Source organism: Bubalus bubalis, chromosome 5, assembly GCF_019923935.1.
Source record: "Bubalus bubalis isolate 160015118507 breed Murrah chromosome 5, NDDB_SH_1, whole genome shotgun sequence".
In the NCBI taxonomy this organism is placed as follows: Eukaryota; Metazoa; Chordata; class Mammalia; order Artiodactyla; family Bovidae; genus Bubalus; species Bubalus bubalis.
Window position 1 is genome coordinate 86,955,530 of NC_059161.1, and position 20,137 is coordinate 86,975,666.

Below are 20,137 nucleotides of genomic sequence, written 5' to 3' on the forward strand. Positions count from 1 at the left end.
AGGGTTGTTTGTCAAACTCAAACTTGACTCATTTTAATCTCCCTTGATAGTCAGTAGCACATCCTTTTAAAATAATATCTCCATGAAGATAACTTTCTTTTTTTTTTTTCAATTTTGTTCTTCCCCAGAATCTAGAAGAGATGCTATAAATATTTGATGGAATAATAAAAAAAACATCGATGGAAGAATCAGTGACTCTTCAACTACCAACATGTGTTGAACACCATTTTTTCCTAGTTCTGTTATTGGTACCAACATTGGCCCTAAAAGATATTTTCAAAAATATATCATTTGTGTTAAACATGTATTGAGTCCTCACTCTCAACAGGAAAGGCATCTCTGTGTATACTTTCTAAAATTCACAAATCACCTTGTAGGTTGATATCATTTTATTCCTATTTTAATGATAAGGAAACTGAGTGTGGAAGTGTGTAAAAGGCTGGTAGTATCTAAAGCCCTGTATCATGATTAATTTATGGGCAATAGGCAAGGTACATGGAACAATACTTTAAAAGTGAGTCTTCCTGCTTAACTGTTTATATCACTGTTAAGAATAATCAAGGCAATCCTATCAGTGTCCTACTCCAGTGAGTTGGCAATCTATAAGAATGTAAAATCAAGTTATGTTGTTGTGCTCAGTCGCTTCAGTCATGTCCAACTCTGAATGTCATGGACTACAGCCCACCAGGCTCCTCTGTCCATTTCTCCAGGCAAGAATATTGGAGTGGGTTGCCATGCCCTCCTCCAGGGGATCTTCCCGACCCAGGGATCACACCTGCATCTTATGTCTCCTGCATGGGCAGGCAGGTTCTTTACCACAAATGCCATCAAGTAAAATCACCATCAAATAGAACTGAATGAGCCTTGCTCCCAAGGGATGGCTGCTACCATGTTACACAACAGACACTTGGAGAAGCTTTTAAGTTCCAGTCACAAAGATATCACTTACTAAATCAAGGGCTGTGTGTTAGAAAAAAAATTAGGTTCCAGATTCACATTCGTGTGGGCTTTAATTCTGGTTCAGCGACTTACTAGCAATGTGTCAATGAATATATTATTTAGGCTTGCTAAGTCTCAATTTCTTCAACTGTAATATGAAATAATAAATATAATGTTAATATATATCATATTTACATGTGTTTATTTTTAAAATATACTTAAACACATTATTCATATTTAAATATGCATTAAATATATATAACAGACTAGTTCAAAATTGGGAAAGGAGTACATCAAGGCTGTATATTATCATCTTGCTTATTTAACTTATATCAGAGTACATCATGTGAAATATCAATAACCTCAGATATGCAAATGATACCACCCTTATGGCAGAAAGTGAACTAAAGAGCTTCTTGATAAAGGTGAAAGAAGAGAGTGAAAAAGCTTACTTAAAACTCAACATTCAGAAAACTAAGACCATGCATCCAGTCCCATCAGTTCATGGCAAAACAGTGGAAACAGTGACAGATTTTATTTTCTTGGGCTGTAAAATCACTGCAGACGGTGACTGCAGCCATGAAGTTAAAAGACACTTGCTCCTTGGAAGAAAAGCTATGACAAACCTAGACAGCATATTGAAAAGCAGAAACATTACTTTGCTTTGGGGGATACTGAAGGACAGGGAATCCTGGTGTATGCAGTCCATGAGGCAGCAAATAGTCAGATACAACTTAGGGATGGAACAACAACAATTTTTGCATTAAATGTAATATATTGGATCCCTTTATAGTGTTAATTAACTACCCATCACAGCATGTATATAGATGGAAGCATTTTCATTTCTGTTTGAAAAATAAATCATATCCAGATATTTTTAAAAGATCCAAAAAATCCTACTGCCTAGAAGACTCCTGCAGTAGAATCAGTTAAATTAGAGAGGTTTGAATGAAACTATTTTACTTAAATTACAACTGCCAAGTGACTACATGTTCAGATGGCTAAATGTCTTAGTAACAAGGAGTAAATCTACCCCAGTTCCAGAAATAATTTGAAATAAATCTCAAATTATTGTTCTTATATTTGATATAAAAGGGGAGGCAGGGTAGGAGAAAGTATTAGCACTAGCTATCATCATGGAGATTGCAATCAGACATGGTTTCCAAACTGAGCAAATTACATAATCTCCTACTATCAAGGTTTTTCATCTGTAAATGAGGACTATAACAACTTTTTATGAAGGATCCAATAATTTTACCTATGTAAAGCACTTAGTATATAATGCCAAGTAGAGAGTGTTTAATAATGACAGCTATTATATTATTATTGCATACAAGACTATTGGGCAGGCCACCAAATTGTTAACCCTGACTCTATTACACAGGATGAATAATCATTATTATAATAGCTATCATCAATATATCATATGAGGATATATTGTGATAATAATTCCATACTTAAAATTCAAAGAATATGTCAGATACTAAACTAGTCATTTTACATTAACAGTTTTCATTGAATCCCTTCAGGATAATGCTTTAAAATATATTATTCTAATTTTCAGGGGGAAAAGGTCTCAGATAATTAAGTAACTTTTCCAGGATCTTGTAGCTAAGTGAGTTACAAAAGTCATGTTTTTATGGCTCAAAAGACTATCCCCTTCCACTTCATTAATCTGCTTTCCATTCAGCTTAGTATTTTCATTAGCACAGAAAGCATACATATATCTTAATAGCACCCCATTTTTTTCTGTTGAGAAAAGAAGCCAAAGGTCAAAGATTACAAATAACTTGTCCAATATCATCTGACAAGTGGCAGAGGTAGAATCTGGTGACAAAAGTCTTCTGGTGAGGAATTTGTTCTTTTTCTGTTTCAACAAAGGTGACTTATATAATGTAGAGAAAAATCAAGTGTCCCAAGTCAAATGAAAAAAAAAAAAAGAAGAAGAAACAGATGTATTAATGGAGAAGGTGAGCTTAGTGTTCTCTTAAACTTAAAGAAATAGCAGGAAAAAAAGCCCAGTTATTAAAAGCGTTAGGAACAAAAATTCTATTATGGCATTAGAGGTTTATCTAAAAGAATGTAAAACATATGACATTCCACAGAATCTTTTTCATAAAGAAAAAAGAGAAGCTGTTATTTCACAGAGCTGTTGCCATGGTTACCTAAAACCCATGACTCTCTGCTGAAATGTAACTTTTTTTCTTCCTACTGTTTGCTTCCATGTGATGTGCTTTTCACCTGATGAGTGAATTCCCTGGCCATACTTCACTCATGTCCATCATCTCAAAATGTTTTTTTCTCTTTATTTTGATCCATCATAACAGCTATTCTTGAAATACCTTTTCTTGTTACAGCTAGCTCATCTGCTGCTTGCATAACATTGGATCTAACTGTGTTGAACACAGTTCGCTGCCCCGCCCCCCCTCCAAAATCAGTGAACTGCTTTAATTCAGGAGCACTTTAAACATGCTTCTAGTTTAAAGGCTCTTGGAATTAAACAAACCAAAAAATAAATAAATAAATAAATGAACAAATATACAGAAGATATGAATACTGAAAATAAGCTTCCTATCATAAGTAATATTTAGTAATTAAGTAATGTTTTTTAATGTATTACTTTATTTAATAATAAACCTCGTCAGTAAATATTATTAGTCTCACTTAAAACTCAGATTGGGTTATAACATGCTTGATCTTCTCTATGTGTGCTTTATTTTTTTGCACACACACAAACACACACCTAGAGAAAGCTACCAAAAATGTTTTATTCCAGATTATAAGTTGCTGCTTATTTTTGGCATCATTGTTTTCTTGGCCTTGGTTATCCAGTGGTTAAGATTATGGTTATGGTTTAAGGTTCCAGAAATCTAGCTATGTCTATACAGAGTTTAGTTTTTTATGTGTGTTAGCATTGGAGCTAATGTTTCTATGGTTTTCAATTTTGTTCAATTTAGCATATACTGATAAAGCCCATTCTATGTATATATTATGTTCCTGGGTTCTGTGGATATAAAAATAAATTAGAAATGGTTTCTACATTGGAACAGCTGGCAGTCTGTTAGATAAAGACAGGTCTGAAAACCTGAAGAATTATAGTTACTATGTTATAAAATCTGTACAAAGTGTAATGATAGTACACAAGGGTGAAGGTCAATTCTACCTGAATAAGGGCTGTGAATAAATAAATACCTAATGGAATATTTTCACTATAACGTGAATGAAAGGGACTACTTCAGAACATCTGCCGCAGTTGTCTGTGTAACTGAACTTTAAGAGAGTTAAAGCAACTACAAGTCAGAATTTACATCCATGAATTAGCGGCTCCTTTGATCCTTTCTCAGCCTAAATGGCCCTTTATAAATAGGAAACTGCATGGTTGGCTTGAAATAGCACTGGAGTCAAAGGCACTGGGTTTTTCTGTCCTCAGCTGTGTCGCCTTAGGCAAATTATTGTACCTTTGGGGGCCTCACTATGTTTTACAAAATGTAGGTACAACACTACACACCAATGGCGGTCTCTCAGCTAAGAGTTAATAAATTCAATGAATTTCTGAAAACTCCATTTTTTGTGTGTGAAGTAAAAGATATTTTAAATCAAGAAAAAGCAGAAGGCATTTTTTTTTTTAACCAAAGGGGTTTGAGTATAACTGCTTAGGAAGATATTAATGAATTCACCAAGTGTGGAAGCTATTTAGTCTCACCATCTCACACAGTCTAGTTCTTTATTTGAGTGTTTGATTCTGGCAAAAGCATTTCAATTAGTGATATGTTTATTATAGAACCTAAGTTTGTAAAGTGAAAGAGATACCAAAACAATTTCCATATTAATTAAATCAGTCATTCTTAGGGCTGGCTCTGCATTAGAATTACAGTAGAAGGTTTTAAAAATACAGATGCTTGAACTTCACAGTGGACCTCCTGAATATGATTTTCTGGCAGAAGGTAGATGCGGGAGCACATAAAAATTTTTAAGTTCTTAAGCGAGTGATTTAGAGGATACTGAGAACCGCTGCCTTGTTGTTGTTCCATTGCAGAGTCATGTCCCACTCTTTGCGACCCCATGGGCTGTAGCATGCCAGGCTTCCCTGTCCTGCCCTATCTCTCGGAGTTAGGTCAGTTGCATTGATTTAATTGCATTAAGTTGATATAAATAACTGATCTTCATTGTTATAGGACTTTAACCAGAAATGTGCAAAGGAATGGAAATAGCCAACTAGAACTGAGTTTGACTGTAACCACACATAGCAACACTGCTCACAGCAGGTGGACATAAATGTTTACTCATTTCACCTTCCTTAAATTATTGTTTGCTCACTTTTCTTCAGTGGTCTTTGTCCCCTGTATTTCCTAATCTTATTTTTAACACCAGTTACTCCACAGTGGTTTAATCATAGAATGATATTAAATCTAATGCTGCAACTATTTTAACCTAGTGTTTACATACTAGACACACAAAAAAACTGTTTAGAAGTAAAATTGAATATAATCATAAAGGAAAAAGAGAAAAATTCCACTCAATAATCAATAAATGAATAGAAAAAGTTAACATAATTTGGTACTTCTCATGTAATTAAGTGGCTTCCCAGGTGGCTCAGTGGTAAAGAATCTGCCACCCAATACAAGAGATGCAGGAGACGGGTTCAATCCCTGGGTCAGGAAGATCTCCTGAAGGAGGAAATGACAACCCACTTCAGTATTTTTGCCTCAAAAATTTCATGGACAGAAGATGCTGGCAAGCTACAGCCCGTGGGGTCACAAAGAGTTGTACACAACTGAGCACACACACTCACAAACACATGTAATTGAATATCAATTAGTATTTGTCTATGAAGCTTCAGTGTGGATGTTGTAACTTTTTGGTAATTTAGATAATCCACCAGTTTTTCTAGGTCAAGACAAGCAGTACAGTTAAGGAAAGCATTATAACTAACTGAAAAATCCCATGTTCAAGCTTAACAGTATTTTAAGCAGTAACAGAGGATGTGAGAGTTAGATGAGTTTTGCACTATATAGATTAAGGTAGGAGGTCTGAAGGCTTATTGAAATAGATTTTTTTGAAGCACATTTTTTCCAGCCTTTCCTGCACAAATACACTCCTTGCTCTTGGTAAATAGCTGACATTAGTGACACCAGATATTACAGTGGCCATTTTCAATGAGTTTCAATAGGTCCATTTGGAAGTTGTAGTAACTTAGTGTGGGGTTTGGGGGGTGTGGGTGGGGGAGGGGTAATGTTTAGGAAGCAGTTCACATTTCAAAATTGCAGAGTTCAGGTGAGAAGGCAAGATTCTTCCCATCTTATTTAAATATTGAGCTTATTTCCATAAAGCATGGCTAGTCAAAAGTGCTGTGTTAGAAATGGTTGGAACACAGGCAGACAAGCATTCCTTCTACCTTATAGTTTTAAAATAATAAATAATTAAAAGCATATTTCTTTTGTTACCTTTTGCCCCTAATCCAAAGTGAAAAAAATCAGAAGAGGAAAAATAAAAATTAAATTTCAAAATAGCGATCTCTTATCCTATACCTCAAAAGTTTACACATGTTTAGGGAAAATGCTTATTTCTTCTGCATCCTATTTTAAAAAGTGAGTCAGGATGGGTCAGATCCTTTGGCTAAAGATATCATCACAGATATGTCCTTGGAAATAGTATAGTGTGGTTGTGCAACCAGGCTGCCTGAGAACACATTTTGTCTCTGCTACTTACTAGCTTTGATATCCTGTACAAGTTACATAATATCTCTAAACCTCAGTTTTTTTTTTTTTTAATCTTTAACATGGGGAAGGTTAGTAAGATTATTAAATGAATTAATGCACAAAACCACTCAGAATAGGGCCTCACACTTGCTAATCAATCAGTGAATATTAGCTATTTTCACTGTTTACCTGTTTAAGCCTGAGTATTCATATTTTTTTAAAAGAATATTTAATCTAAGTAATATTCCCCTAAATTCCTAATGGTAATAATCACTATAGACATTTAGTAAATGATGTCTTTCCAGGACCCTCCTTTGAATATTCTTATCAATAGGGATCCTGGGATATGGCTAGAGATTTGTATTTTCAGTTTATACACTGAATTTTATTGGGAATAAAATTTCAGAAATATTGACCTAAATCATTTTTTTTTACTTAATCATCTAAATACTCATTCATCCATTGGTTCAACAAATACTTCATGAGCTCTTACATTTTGCCTGGCATTGTATTATGTGCTAGGAGACAGAGTGATGAACCAAGTACTTTTTATTCATTAGATTTTAGGACCCAAGTACAGGATATTGGACAAAGAACCACACAAATCTCTATGGAACTGCAATTGTGAAGTGTGCTATAAAGGAAAATTATAAAGTATGTTGAGAGCTCTTGACAGGGGACATTTTCTAGGCTTGGCAGGAGAATAACAGATGGAAAAGGAGGTTTCTGAAGACCTGCCAGAAGAAGTGATGGCTAAGGTTCTTTTAAGCTTTGATACTGTATGTCCTGCACACCTTACCTGCCAAGAGGAGAAGAAGGATGCTGGGCTGAGTAGATTAGGGTTTGCAGGGTTGCGCCCTCCCATGTACTCATCTGTGCAAACGTCACAGTTTTCTGCATCTCTCCAGTCCCAGTATGGAATCGTGAAGTTCTCATCCCCGGTCAGCTTCTGGATTTCCTGTTCCCACAGCAGCAGGAAGAGTCTATGCCAAGGCAGGAAACCCGGGGCTTCATGAGCAAAATCAATGTCTCTCCAGACTTCAGAGTCCCCAAGCAGCGTGTCCCTTGACACATAATAATGCATCCAGACAAAGAGGTCATAAACACTGACGTCATTAAACAGGGGTGTTGTTCCATGATTCATTTGGCCATAGGTGCCCGTGGGGATGACATAGTCTGGGCTGGTGGTATGTTTTGCCAAAGTGAGATAGGCAAGAAATTTGTTCTTCTCTGGGACACTCAAATCAAAGATGTTTCTTCTCACCAAAAGTCGCCTTTCTGTGCAGCGGGGTCCCCTAAATCCAAACTTACAACTTCCGCAATTGAATCCCATGAAGTTGCCAAAGCACTGGCAGGTTCTGTTATAAAAGATGGAGGGCCAAGACTCGCGGTCGTCCACCCCCGTGAAGGGGAACTGAGGTCCAAGTGGTGCCGTGGACAGAATGACGTCCTGGCAGGAGCCCCTGCCTGAGAGCCGGCCACAGGGGCTCCCATCGCCTGCCCAGGGCGGGCAGCACTCCTTCTCCATCAGGCTCTTGGAGGAGGCACAGGCTCGAGGGAAGTGGCCGGAGGAGGTCTGGAAACTCCACAGTAGGCAGTACAGGGCAGCCAGGAGCATTCTTCCTCCGGTCCTCACACGGTCTGCCTGAGCTGGTTAATGGAGCCACACTCTTCCCTTTCCAGCTCCCCACTCAGTGACTATCACATGTTTTGGCTAAGATCTATATAATACCACTCCCACCTCCCGCATTAAACCCTCTCAGCCTTTATCTAAGCTTTCATCTTCTGAAAACCACATGACTAACTTTTCTCTGGAGTTGGCATATATCCCATCAGTGGGATAGGCCTATGTTAAAGTGAGAAACACTATTCACTATTAATAGTTTAAGTCTTATGGTTAGAATAATACAAATAATACCATCCGATCTACATAAACCCAGTTAATTGACTATATAACTAGTGACATTTCAATTTGAAAATAAGAAGGCATGTCAGGAATAGAGCCTGTTTATTAAGACAATTCAGGTGGTTAGAGATTTTGGATGTAAGATGGTTTGTTTCTCAAAGACCCTAAATAATAGGCCAAGGCATTGGTAGGATTTGGCTTTGCAGGAAGAGGCATTTTTCAGAGCCTGGAGATTATGTCTTATATCTGAAGCTTATTTATTTTATACAAAGTATCAGAAGATTAAAACTTTTTCTGATACGCTTCCAGATTATCTTGATGCCAGTTGCTGCTTGCTGTCTAATTGCTCATTTTCTGAATATTGCTAAGGATATGTCACTTTGATAGCTGGGTCATCAGCTTTACTTTGGAAACGTTTTCTGGCGAATATTTGAAAGAAATCTTCCCAGGTGGCTCAGTGGTAAAGAATCTGTCTGCCAATGCAGGAGAATCAAGAGACATAGGTTCAATCCTTGGCTTGGGAAGATCATCTGGAGGAGGAAATGGCAACCCGTTCCAGTATTCTTGCCTGGAAAATCCCTTGGATAGAGGAGCTGGTGGGCTATAGTGCATGGGGTCACAAAGAGACAGACATGACTGGGCAATTGAAAACAAAGCACACATTAGAAAGGAAACTTTTTTATTGAAGTGTAGGTGGTTGTCAATATTTTATTAGTTTCAGGTATACAACATAGTGATTCAATATTTTAGTGTTATACTAAAGTCACTATAAAATATCGCCTATATTACCTGTGCTGCACAATATGTATTTCTGCTTATTTATATATAGTATTATATATATAATAGTTTGTACTTTTCTTATTTTAATGCTTTCACCACCTTGTTTCACCCATAAGTTCTAGAAATCAGTAAATCATTTGAAGTTTTGTTTGCAATTTGGTCTTGCAAAGGAGTTCTCATTGCAGTGAGTGAGCGAATAAGGTCTGATACTTTATTCAACAAATTTTTATTGATCATGCAAATTCTTTCTAGATTTTTTTGTCTCTCTGTGTATAGTGATCTGCTGCTGCTGCTGCTAAGTCGCTTCAGTCGTGTCAGACTCTGTGCGACCCCATAGATGGTAGCCCACCAGGCTCCCGGTCCCTGGGATTCTCCAGGCAAGAACACTGGAGTGGGTTGCCATTTCCTTCTCCAATGCATGAAAGTGAGAAGTGAAATTGAAGTCGCTCAGTCATGTCCGACTCTTAGCGAGCCCATGGACTGCAGCCCACCAGGCTCCTCCATCCATGGGATTTTCCAGGCAAGAGTACTGGATTGGGGTGCCATTGCCTTCTCCAGTATAGTGAGCTAGATAAACTGAAATGCATGGATAGAAATATCATTTTACCACTACACTAGTTTTTAAATGAGTAGTGTGTTGATGTATGGCAAAACCAATACAATATTGAAAAGTAAAAATAATAATAATAATAATAATAAAGAAAATCAAAACATCAGACTTTTAATGGAGAGACATCTTTGAGAACTGAGGATATAGAAAAGATTGAATAGTTTGAAATAATTATGAATGAGTTTTTTAATAGAAGTATTCTCTGAGTCAAGCTTTAAAGGATAGGCATAAGTTGGAAAGACAAATGAGAATGGAGACAATACTTCAGGCAGGGGAAACTGTAGAGAGATGAGAGCTGTATTTTTCATCTGCTGAGTAGGAGCATGAGCTTCATGTATGCACCCATGCCATAGGAATTAAACCTGGGCCCAATCCATGTGCTGTGCTGTGCTTAGTTGCTCAGTCATGTCTGACTCTTTGTGACCCCAGGGACTGTAGACCACCAGGCTCCTCTGTCCATGGGGATTCTCCAAGCAAGAATACTGGAGTGGGTTGCTATGCCCTCCTCTAGGGGATCTTCCCAACCCCGGGATTGAACCCAGGTCTCCCGCATTGCAGGTGGTCTTTACCATCTGAGGCACCCAGGGACCCAATCCATGGAAGGGCTTAAAAACTAAGTGGTTTGAACTAAAGTGAGTTGAAGAGCTAGAAGATAAGAGCAGTCAAGTCAAAGTTGTCCCTGTGAGGGATTTTTTTTCCTTATCCTGTTCCATACTTAAAGCTAGTGGCCCATTGAACTTGCAGAACAAGACAAGAAGGTGAAAACTGAAAAAGCAGCAGGGATGCAGAGAAGGTCATCACTACATGTGATGCTGGAATGTCAGCCTTTCTGTTCTCTTCCCATTCTGCTTGAGTTTGTCTCGCTATTTAGAAAAAATATCGAGGCCACCCTACAACTCTCTTGAGACTTAAGTAGCCGTTTTAGGTGGAAGGAAGCAGTGTGTGCATGAGAGGAAGAGAAGAGAAGTTTCCATGGAAATGCTGCCTCTGGCTGGATCAGAAAGTCATCACATGATCTCCACAAGGAGGCTTAATCTTTTTTCTTCTTGCTTTCAGAGCCACAGAGAGACTAACACGAGGCTTCTTGTCCCTGGAAGTCTTGCTTCTATGTTACTTATAAGCATATGTGGTCTTTTAAAATTCTATTCCATCTACTTACAGACAGAACTTAACTTTTCATGTTCAATTTAATTAGAAATTTTGCTTTATATCCCCTCCCCACCACCCCTGCATCAGGCTTCCCAGTGAATAACTGAGAAAGCCTCCATCATACTACTGGGCTTCTGTGTCTATTCTCACAAGTCTCTTTTTCATACTCTTCAGAGCATGCTCAGAGGAATTCCTGATGTACTTTGTTCTCTTAATTTCATTTGCAAAACTGATAACCTTAAATTGGTAGACTTCTTTATTAGTCTCAAATATAGGACATTATCTCCTCTGGCCTATTTGTAAAACAGTCTTATTGCTAATACAAAATTCTTTGGAGAAATGTCTATTGGTACAGTCGCTATGGAGAACAGCATGTAGGTTGCTTTAAAAACTGAAAATAGAGCTACTATATGATTTAGCAAGTTCACTCCTGGGCATATATTAACAGAAAATTATAATTCGAAAAGATGCATGCACCCCTGTGTTCATTGCAGCACAATTTACTATAGCCAAGACATGGGAGCAATATAAAAATCGAGCAACAGATAAATGGATCAAGAAGTGCTTCATATATACAATAGACTATTAATCATAAAAGAGAATGAAATAATGCCTTTTGCAGCAATGTGCATGGACCTAGAAATTGTCATACTAAGTCAGATCAGATCAGTCGCTCAGTCGTGTCTGACTCTTTGCAACCCCATGAATTGCAGCACGCCAGGCCTCCCTGTCCAACACCAACTCCCAGAGTTCACTGAGACTCACATCCATCGAGTCAGTGATGCCATTCAGCCATCTCATCCTCTGTCGTCCCCTTCTCCTCTTGCCCCCAATCCCTCCCAGCATCAGAGTCTTTTCCAATGAGTCAACTCTTCGCATGAGGTGGCCAAAGTACTGGAGTTTCAGCTTTAGCATCATTCCTTCCACAGAAATCCCAGGGCTGATCTCCTTCAGAATGGACTGGTTGGATCTCCTTGCAGTCCAAGGGACTCTCAAGAGTCTTCTCCAACACCACAGTTCAAAAGCATCAATTCTTTGGTGCTCAGCCTTCTTCACAGTCCAACTCACATCCATACATGACCACAGGAAAAACCATAGCCTTGACTAGACGAACCTTTGTTGGCAAAGTAATGTCTCTGCTTTTGAATATGCTATCTAGGTTGGTCAGAGAAAGACAAATATCATTTGATATCATTTATATGTAGAATCTAAAAATAAAAAAATGATACAAGTGAGCTTACATAAAAAAAACAGAAATAAACTCACAGACATAGAAAACAAAGAGATGATTACCAAAGGGGAAAAGAGGTGGAGAGATAAATTAGGAGCTTGGGATTAACATATACACATTACTATACAAGAAATAGACAACAAGGATCTGCTGTATAGTACAGAGAAAATAATATTTTGTTATTACTTATAAGGGAAAAGATTCTGAAAATTTTATATCTATCTATCTACCTATCTACCTATATATATGTATCTCTCTGAATCACTTTGCTATGTGCCTGAAACTAACACAACATCATAAATCAACTATATTTCAATTTTTAAAAAGTGCAAAGTTTTTGTCAAACCCCATCTAGATTGGTTCCTCCTTGAACTCTAGATATACATTTACTAAGTGTCTCCAGTTTACAGAATTTGAAAGTGTTCTGTCCTATCCTGGGAGATTATTGTATGAGTTAACACCTTAGCTAATGTGAGACTATATTAGTCAGAATTAGGGCCTCTGTAAATATTCTGCAATTATTTATGGAGCATCAATTATCAGGCATACTATGAGGAAGGTATACTATGGGAAGCACAATGAAAGGTTTGGTTTCTCATATAAGAGGTTTCTACCCTCATGAAACATATAGCCTATTAAAATAATGTCTTAATTTTAGTAATTTTAATAATATTTATTGGAGAAGGGAATGGCAACCTACTCCAGCATTCTTGCCTGAAGAATCCCAAGAATGAAGGAGCCTGGAGGGTTGCAGTCCATAGGATCACAAAGAGTTGGACATGACTGAGAGACCAAGGACAGCACAGCACAGCATATTTCAAGAGACATCTGAAAGATTAGTAGAAGTCTGTTTGGTGAAGAGAATAATAGGAGTGTAAGCTTTCTAGACCTAGGAAACACAATATGCAGAAGTTCTAACTTGGAAACGGTATGGCATGTTCAAGGATCCTAAGCAGTTAAAGTGGCTATAACCCCCAAAGAGATGTGATGTATGTATAGAAGGTATGTGTGGATAGGATCATAGTACTTGAAGAATTTGAAGCAGAGTTTTGATGTAATCATGTGCACGTTTAAAACATTTAAACATAAAACTCAAGCTGCTGACATGAAAACAGATGTAGGGTGGAAGCAAGAGTAAATGTAGAAATAAATCTTAGGAGATTATTGGAGTAACCCAGACAATAAATTATGTGGCTTGGACCAGAGTGATGATCCCTGTGATAAAGAGAAGTGAAGGAATTTAAGACACACACAAGTGATGAATTCAAGAGGCATGAGAGGTGAAGAGAAAGAGAAGAGAATCAGGAGTTGACTTCTAGGTTTCTGGTTTGTAGAGGGTAAAATGTTTGTGCGAATTGAAGACAGTTTCAATTTTAGACATAGAATTTGAGTGTTTAAGTTTAGTCTAGCCACAAACAACTTCCTCTCTTTTCTGGTGTTTGCACTGATAATTCAGCTACTCACAAGTTGTGACCTAGCCAACTTTGATAGGTTCCTTCACTCTGACCACTTGCCTTTGCTTCTTTGTCTGATGATGACTTGAACCTTCTTTTCCAGCATTTTTAGACCCCCTCTTCTAAATTTTAACAATAACTAACATTTATTGAATATAAGTAACATATTTAGTTCAGTTTGAGTAGTTACCATTTTTAAAATAAATGTAACTATGCATATTAAAAAGCAGAGACATTATTTTGCCAACAAAGGTCTGTCTAGTCAAGGCTATGGCTTTTCCAGTAGTCATGTATGGATGTGAAAGTTGGACCATAAAGAAAGCTGAGTGCCAAAGAATTGATGCTTTTGAACTGTGGTGTTGGAGAAGACTCTTGAGAGTTCCTTGGACTGCAAGGAGATCCAACCAGTCCATCCTAAAGGAGATCAGTCCTGGGTGTTCACTGGAAGGACTGATGCTGAAGCTGAAGCTCCAGTACTTTGGCCACCTGATGTGAAGAACTGACTCATTTGAAAAGACTCTGATGTTGGGAAAGATTGAAGGCAGGAGGAGAAGGGGACAACAGAGGATGAGATGGTTGGATGGCATCACTGACTCAGTGGACATGAGCTTGAGTAAACTCCAGGAGTTGGTAATGGACAGGGAGGTCTGGCGTGCTGCAGTCCACAGGGTTGCAGAGTCGGACACAACTGAGTGACTGAACTGAACTGAACTGAACTGAACTGATGCAAATAGTTAAATACACTCAAGTTAGGAAAAATAATATAATGAATGAGCATGTACCCATCATCAAGCTTCTTCCACCATCATCTTTCTCTAGGTACTGTTTCTTCAGTCGTACCCACAAAAAAAGCAAAGAATTCTTTAGTGTTTTAAAACTCTCAGATAGCATATATTGCCTGTAATATTTCAGTGAAGATAGCTCACGATTAAGAACTTGAAAATACAAACAGAGAAGTAGTACAACATCTCAGACAAAAAGAGAGAACAATAACTCCTTAATATTTTTATATCTATCTGACTTTAAGATTATGCTCAATTTAACTTAATTATATTAAAAGTATTTTTTCCCCAAGATCCAAATAAGGCCTATACATTGCTTTTGGTTGATATATTTCTTAGGCTTTCTTTTTAATCAATGTTTCTCTTCTTTGTTTCTTCCAAATAAAATACTTACGGAAGAAACTAGAATCTCTTCTATAGAGTTCTCCACATTTTGAGGTTGACTAATTTTATCCTGTGGCTTCATTTAATGTTTCTTTATCCCATATTTCCTATCACTTCATGAATCAGTTCAGTTCAGTCTCTCAGTCGTGTCCGACTCTTTGCGACCCCATGAATCGCAGCACGCCAGGCCTCCCTGTCCATCACCAACTCACAGAGTTCACACAAACTCATGTGCATTGAGTCAATGATGCCATCCAGCCATCTCATCCTATGTTGTCCCCTTCTCCTCTTGTCCCCAATCCCTCCCAGCATCAGAATCTTTTCCAATGAGTCAACTCTTCGCATGAAGTGGCCAAAGTATTGGAGTTTCAGCCTCAGCATCAGTCCTTCCAATGAACACCCAGGACTGATCTCCTTTAGGATGGACTGGTTGGATCTCCTTGCAATCCAAGGGACTCTCAAGAGTCTTCTCCAACACCACAGTTCAAAAGCATCAATTCTTCGGCACTCAGCTTTCTTCACGGTCCAACTCTCACATCCATACATGACCACTGGAAAAACCACAGCCTTGACTAGATGGACCTTTGTTGGCAAAGTAATGTCTCTGCTTTTCAATATGCTATCTAGGTTGGTCATAACTTTCCTTCCAAAGAGTAAGCGTCTTTTAATTTCATGGCTGCAATCACCATCTGCAGTAATTTTGGAGCCCCCCAAAATAAAGTCTGACACTGTTTCCACTGTTTCCCCATATATTTCCCATGAAGTGATGGGACCGGATGCCATAATCTTCGTTTTCTGAATGTTGAGCTTTAAGCCAACTTTTTCACTCTCCACTTTCACTTTCATCAAGAGGCTCTTTAGTTCCTCTTCACTTTCTGCCGTAAGGGTGGTGTCATCTGCATATCTGAGGTTATTGACATTTCTCCCAGCAATCTTGATTCCATCTTGTGCTTCTTCCAGCCCAGCATTTCCCATGATGTACTCTGCATATAAGTTAAATAAACAGGGTAACAATATACTTCATGAATATTAACTTATAATCTCATATTTTCTATAATTAGGGAATTAGAAACAGGGGATTTGATTAGATTCAAATGCAATTTTGTGCTTATTTTGTTTAGAATGACTTCACATGTGTTTCTGTGTACTGTTTATTTAAAGACATCAGAGGAAACGGTTGTCTTATTTTTGCACTTTTTTTTTTGAATTTGTTATCAATATTTATTAACTATACTTGTGATATCATTGAACAAGCAACATTAGGTTTTTTTTTTCATGGAGATTTTTATTTTAAAATTCCAGCATATTTTAAAATCCCTGATCAGAATATTTTATTTATTTATTTTAATATAAATTTATTTACTTTAATTGGAGGATAATTACTTTACAATATTGTATTGGTTTTGCCATACATCAACATGAATCTATCACGGGTGTACACATGTTCCCCATCCTGAACCCCCCTCCCACTTCCCTCCCCATACCATCCCTCTGGGTCATCCCAGTGCACCACACCCAGGATCCTGTATCATGCATCGAACCTGGACTGGCAATTCATTTCACATATGATATTATACATGTTTCAATACCATTCTCCCAAATTATCCCACCCTCGCCCTCTCCCACAGAGTCCAAAAGGCTGTTCTATACATCTATGTCTCTTTTGCTGTCTTGCATACAGGTTTATCATTACCATCTTTCTATATTCCATATATATGTGTTAGTATTGTATTGGTGTTTTTCTTTCTGGCTTACTTCTATAATAGGCCCCAGTTTCATTCACCTCATTAGAACTGATTCAAATGTATTCTTTTTAATGTCTGAGTAATATTCCATTGTGTATATGTACCACAGCTTTCCTTTTCATTCATCTGCTGATGGACATCTAGGTTGCTTCCATGTCCTGGCTATTATAAACAGTGCTGCGATGAACATTGGGGTACACATGTCTCTTTCAATTCTGGTTTCCTTGGTGTGTATGCCCAGCAGTGGGATTTCTGGGTCATATGGCAGTTCTATTTCCAGGTTTTTAAGGAATCTCCACACTGTGCTCCATAGTGGCTGTACTACTTTGCATTCCCACCAACAGTGTAAGAGGGTTCCCTTTTCTCCACACCCTCTCCAGCATTTATTGCTTGTAGACTTTTGGGTCGCAGCCATTCTGACTGGCTTGAAATGGTTTTGATTTGCATTTCTCTGATAATGAGTGATGTTGAGCATCTTTTCATGTGTTTGTTAGCCATCTGTATTTCTTTGGAGAAATGTCTGTTTAGTTTTTTGGCCCACTTTTGGATCGGGTCATTTATTTTTCTGGAATTGAGCTGCAGGAGTTGCTTGTATATTTTTGAGATTAGTTGTTTGTCAGTTGCTTCATTTGCTATAATTTTCTCCCATTCTGAAAGCTGTCTTTTCACCTTGCTTATAGTTTCCTTTGTTGTGCAGAAGCTTTTAATTTTAATTAGGTCCTATTCGTTTATTTTTGCTTTTATTTCCAATATTCTGGGAGGCGGGTCATAGAGGATCCTGCTGTGATGTATGTCGGAGAGTATTTTGCCTATATTCTCCTATAGAAGTTTTATAGTTTCTGGTCTTATGTTTAGATCTTTAATCCATTTAGAGTTTATTTTTGTGTATGGTGTTAGAAAGTGTTTAGTTTCATTCTTTTACAAGTGGTTGACTAGTTTTCCCAGCACCACTTGTTAAAGAGATTGTCTTTTCTCCATTGTATATTCTTGCCTCCTTTGTCAAAGATAAGGTGTCCATATGTGCGTGGATTTATCTCTGGGCTTTCTATTTTGTTCCATTGATCTATATTTCTTTCTGCCAGTACCATACTGTCTTGATGACTGTGGCTTTGTAGTAGAACCTGAAGTCAAGCAGGTTGATTCCTCCAGTTCCATTCTTCTTTCTCAAGATTGCTTTGGCTATTCGAGGTTTTTTTGTATTTCCATACAAATTGTGAAATTATTTGTTCTAGCTCTGTGAAAAATACCGTTGGTAGCTTGATAGGGATTGCGTTGAATCTATAGATTGCTTTGGGTAGTATACTCATTTTCACGATATTGATTCTTCTGATCCACGAACACAGTATATTTCTCCATTTATTGGTGTCCTCTTTGATTTCTTTCACCAGTGTTTTATAGTTTTCTATATATAGGTCTTTGTTTCTTTAGGTAGATATAGTCCTAAGTATTTTATTCTTTTCATTGCAATGGTGAATGGAATTGTTTCCTTAATTTCTCTATTTTCTCATTATTAATGTATAGGAATGCAAGGGATTTCTGTGTGTTGATTTTATATCCTGCCACTTTACTATATTCATTGATTAGCTTTGGTAATTTTCCGGTGGAGTTTTTAAGGTTTTCTATGTAGAGGACCATGTCATCTACAAACAGTGAGAGTTTTACTTCTTCTTTTCCAATTTGGATTCCTTTTATTTCTTTTTCTGCTCTGATTTTGTGACCAAAACTTCCAAAACTATGTTGAATAGTAGTGGTGAGAGTGGGCACCCTTGTCTTGTTCCTGACTTTAGGGGAAATGCTTTCAATTTTTCACCATTGAGGATAATGTTTGCTGTGGGTTTGTCATATATAGCTTTTATTATGTTGGAGTATGTTCCTTCTATTCCTGCTTGCTGGAGGGTTTTTATCATAAATGGATGTTGAATTTTGTCAAAGGCTTTCTCTGCATCTATTGAGATAATCAATGGTTTTTATTTTTCAATTTGTTCATGTGGTGTGTTACATTGATTGATTTGTGGATATTGAAGAATCCTTGCCTTCCTGGGATAAAGCCCACTTGGTCATGATGTACGATCTTTTTAATGTGTTGTTGGGTTCTGATTGCTAGAATTTTGTTTGGATTTTTGCATCTATGTTCATCAGTGATATTGGCCTGTAGTTTTCTTTTTTTGTGGCATCTTTGTCAGGTTTTGGTATTAGGGTGATGGTGGCCTCATAGAATGAGTTTGGAAGTTTATATTCCTCTGCAATTTTCTGGAAGAGTTTGAGTAGGATAAGCGTTAGCTCTTCTCTAAATTTTTGGTAGAATTCAGCTGTGAAGCCGTCTGGACCTGGGCTTTATTGCTATAAGATTCCTGATTACAGTTTCAATTTCCGTGCTTGTGATGGGTCTGTTAAGATTTTCAATTTCTTCCTGGCTCAGTTTTGAAAAGTTGTACTTTTCTAAGAATTTGTCCATTTCTCCCACGTTGTCCATTTTATTGGCATATAATTGCTGATAGTAATCTCTTATGATCCTTTGTATTTGTGTGTTGTCTGTGTGATCTCTCCATTTTCATTTCTAATTTTATTGATTTGATTTTTCTCTCTTTATTTCTTGATGAGTCTGGCTAGTGGTTTGTCAATTTTATTTATCCTCTCAAAGAACCAGCTTTTGGCTTTGTTGAGTTTTGCTATGGTCTCTTTTGTTTCTTTTGCATTTATTTCTGCCCTAATTTTTAAGATTTCTTTCCTTCTACTAACCCTGGGGTTCTTCATTTCTTCCTTTTCTAGTTGCTTTAGGTGTAGAGTTAGGTTATTTTTTTTGACTTTTTTCTTGTTTCTTGAGGTGTGCCTGTATTGCTATGAACTTTCCCCTTAGCACTTCTTTTACAGTGTCCCACAGGTTTTGGGTTGTTGTGTTTTCATTTTCATTCATTTCTATGCATATTTTGATTTCTTTTTTGATATCCTCTATGATTTGTTGGTTATTCAGTAGCATGTTGTTCAGCCTCCATATGTTGGAATTTTTAATAGTTTTTCTCCTGTATTTGAGATCTAATCTTACTGCATTGTGCTCAGAAAAGATGCTTGGAATGATTTAAGTTTTTTTTAAATTTACCAAGGCTAGATTTATGGCCCAGGATGTGATCTATCATGGAGAAGGTTCCGTGTGCACTTGAGAAAAAGGTGAAATTCATTGTTTTGGGGTGAAATGTCCTATAGATATCAATTAAGTCTAACTGGTCTATTGTATCATTTAAAGTTTTTGTTTCCTTGTTAAGTTTCTATTTAGTTGATCTATCCATAGGTGTGAGTGGGGTATTAAAGTCTCCCACTATTATTGTGTTACTGTTAATTTCCCCTTTCATACTTGTTAGCATTTGTCTTACATATAGTGATGTTCCTATGTTGGGTGCATATATATTTATAATTGTTATATCTTCTTCTTGGATTGATCCTTTGATCATTATGTAGTGTCC

General features: G+C 37.3%; 1 protein-coding gene and 1 long non-coding RNA gene across 5 annotated transcripts in view; one reads left to right on the top strand and one right to left on the bottom strand.

The window, feature by feature from the left end:
- The window catches only part of TYR (tyrosinase), a 110,785-nt gene extending 102,441 nt beyond the window's left edge, over nucleotides 1-8,344 (bottom strand). Inside the window, exon 1 of the mRNA XM_006075179.4 lies at nucleotides 7,438-8,344. Within this exon, the coding sequence (XP_006075241.3) occupies nucleotides 7,438-8,256 (819 nt within the window). The 5' untranslated portion in view covers nucleotides 8,257-8,344. The remainder of the gene's footprint in view (nucleotides 1-7,437) is intronic.
- LOC112585136 overlaps nucleotides 1-20,137 on the top strand; it is a 118,776-nt gene that overhangs the window by 20,400 nt on the left and 78,239 nt on the right. Inside the window, exon 3 of one of the 4 annotated variants that reach the window (XR_006551284.2) lies at nucleotides 129-1,118. The exons of the other annotated variants lie outside the window; for them this stretch is intronic. This is a non-coding gene — a long non-coding RNA (uncharacterized LOC112585136). Of the gene's footprint in view, nucleotides 1-128; nucleotides 1,119-20,137 lie in introns of those variants that run through there. 4 annotated transcript variants of the gene reach the window in all.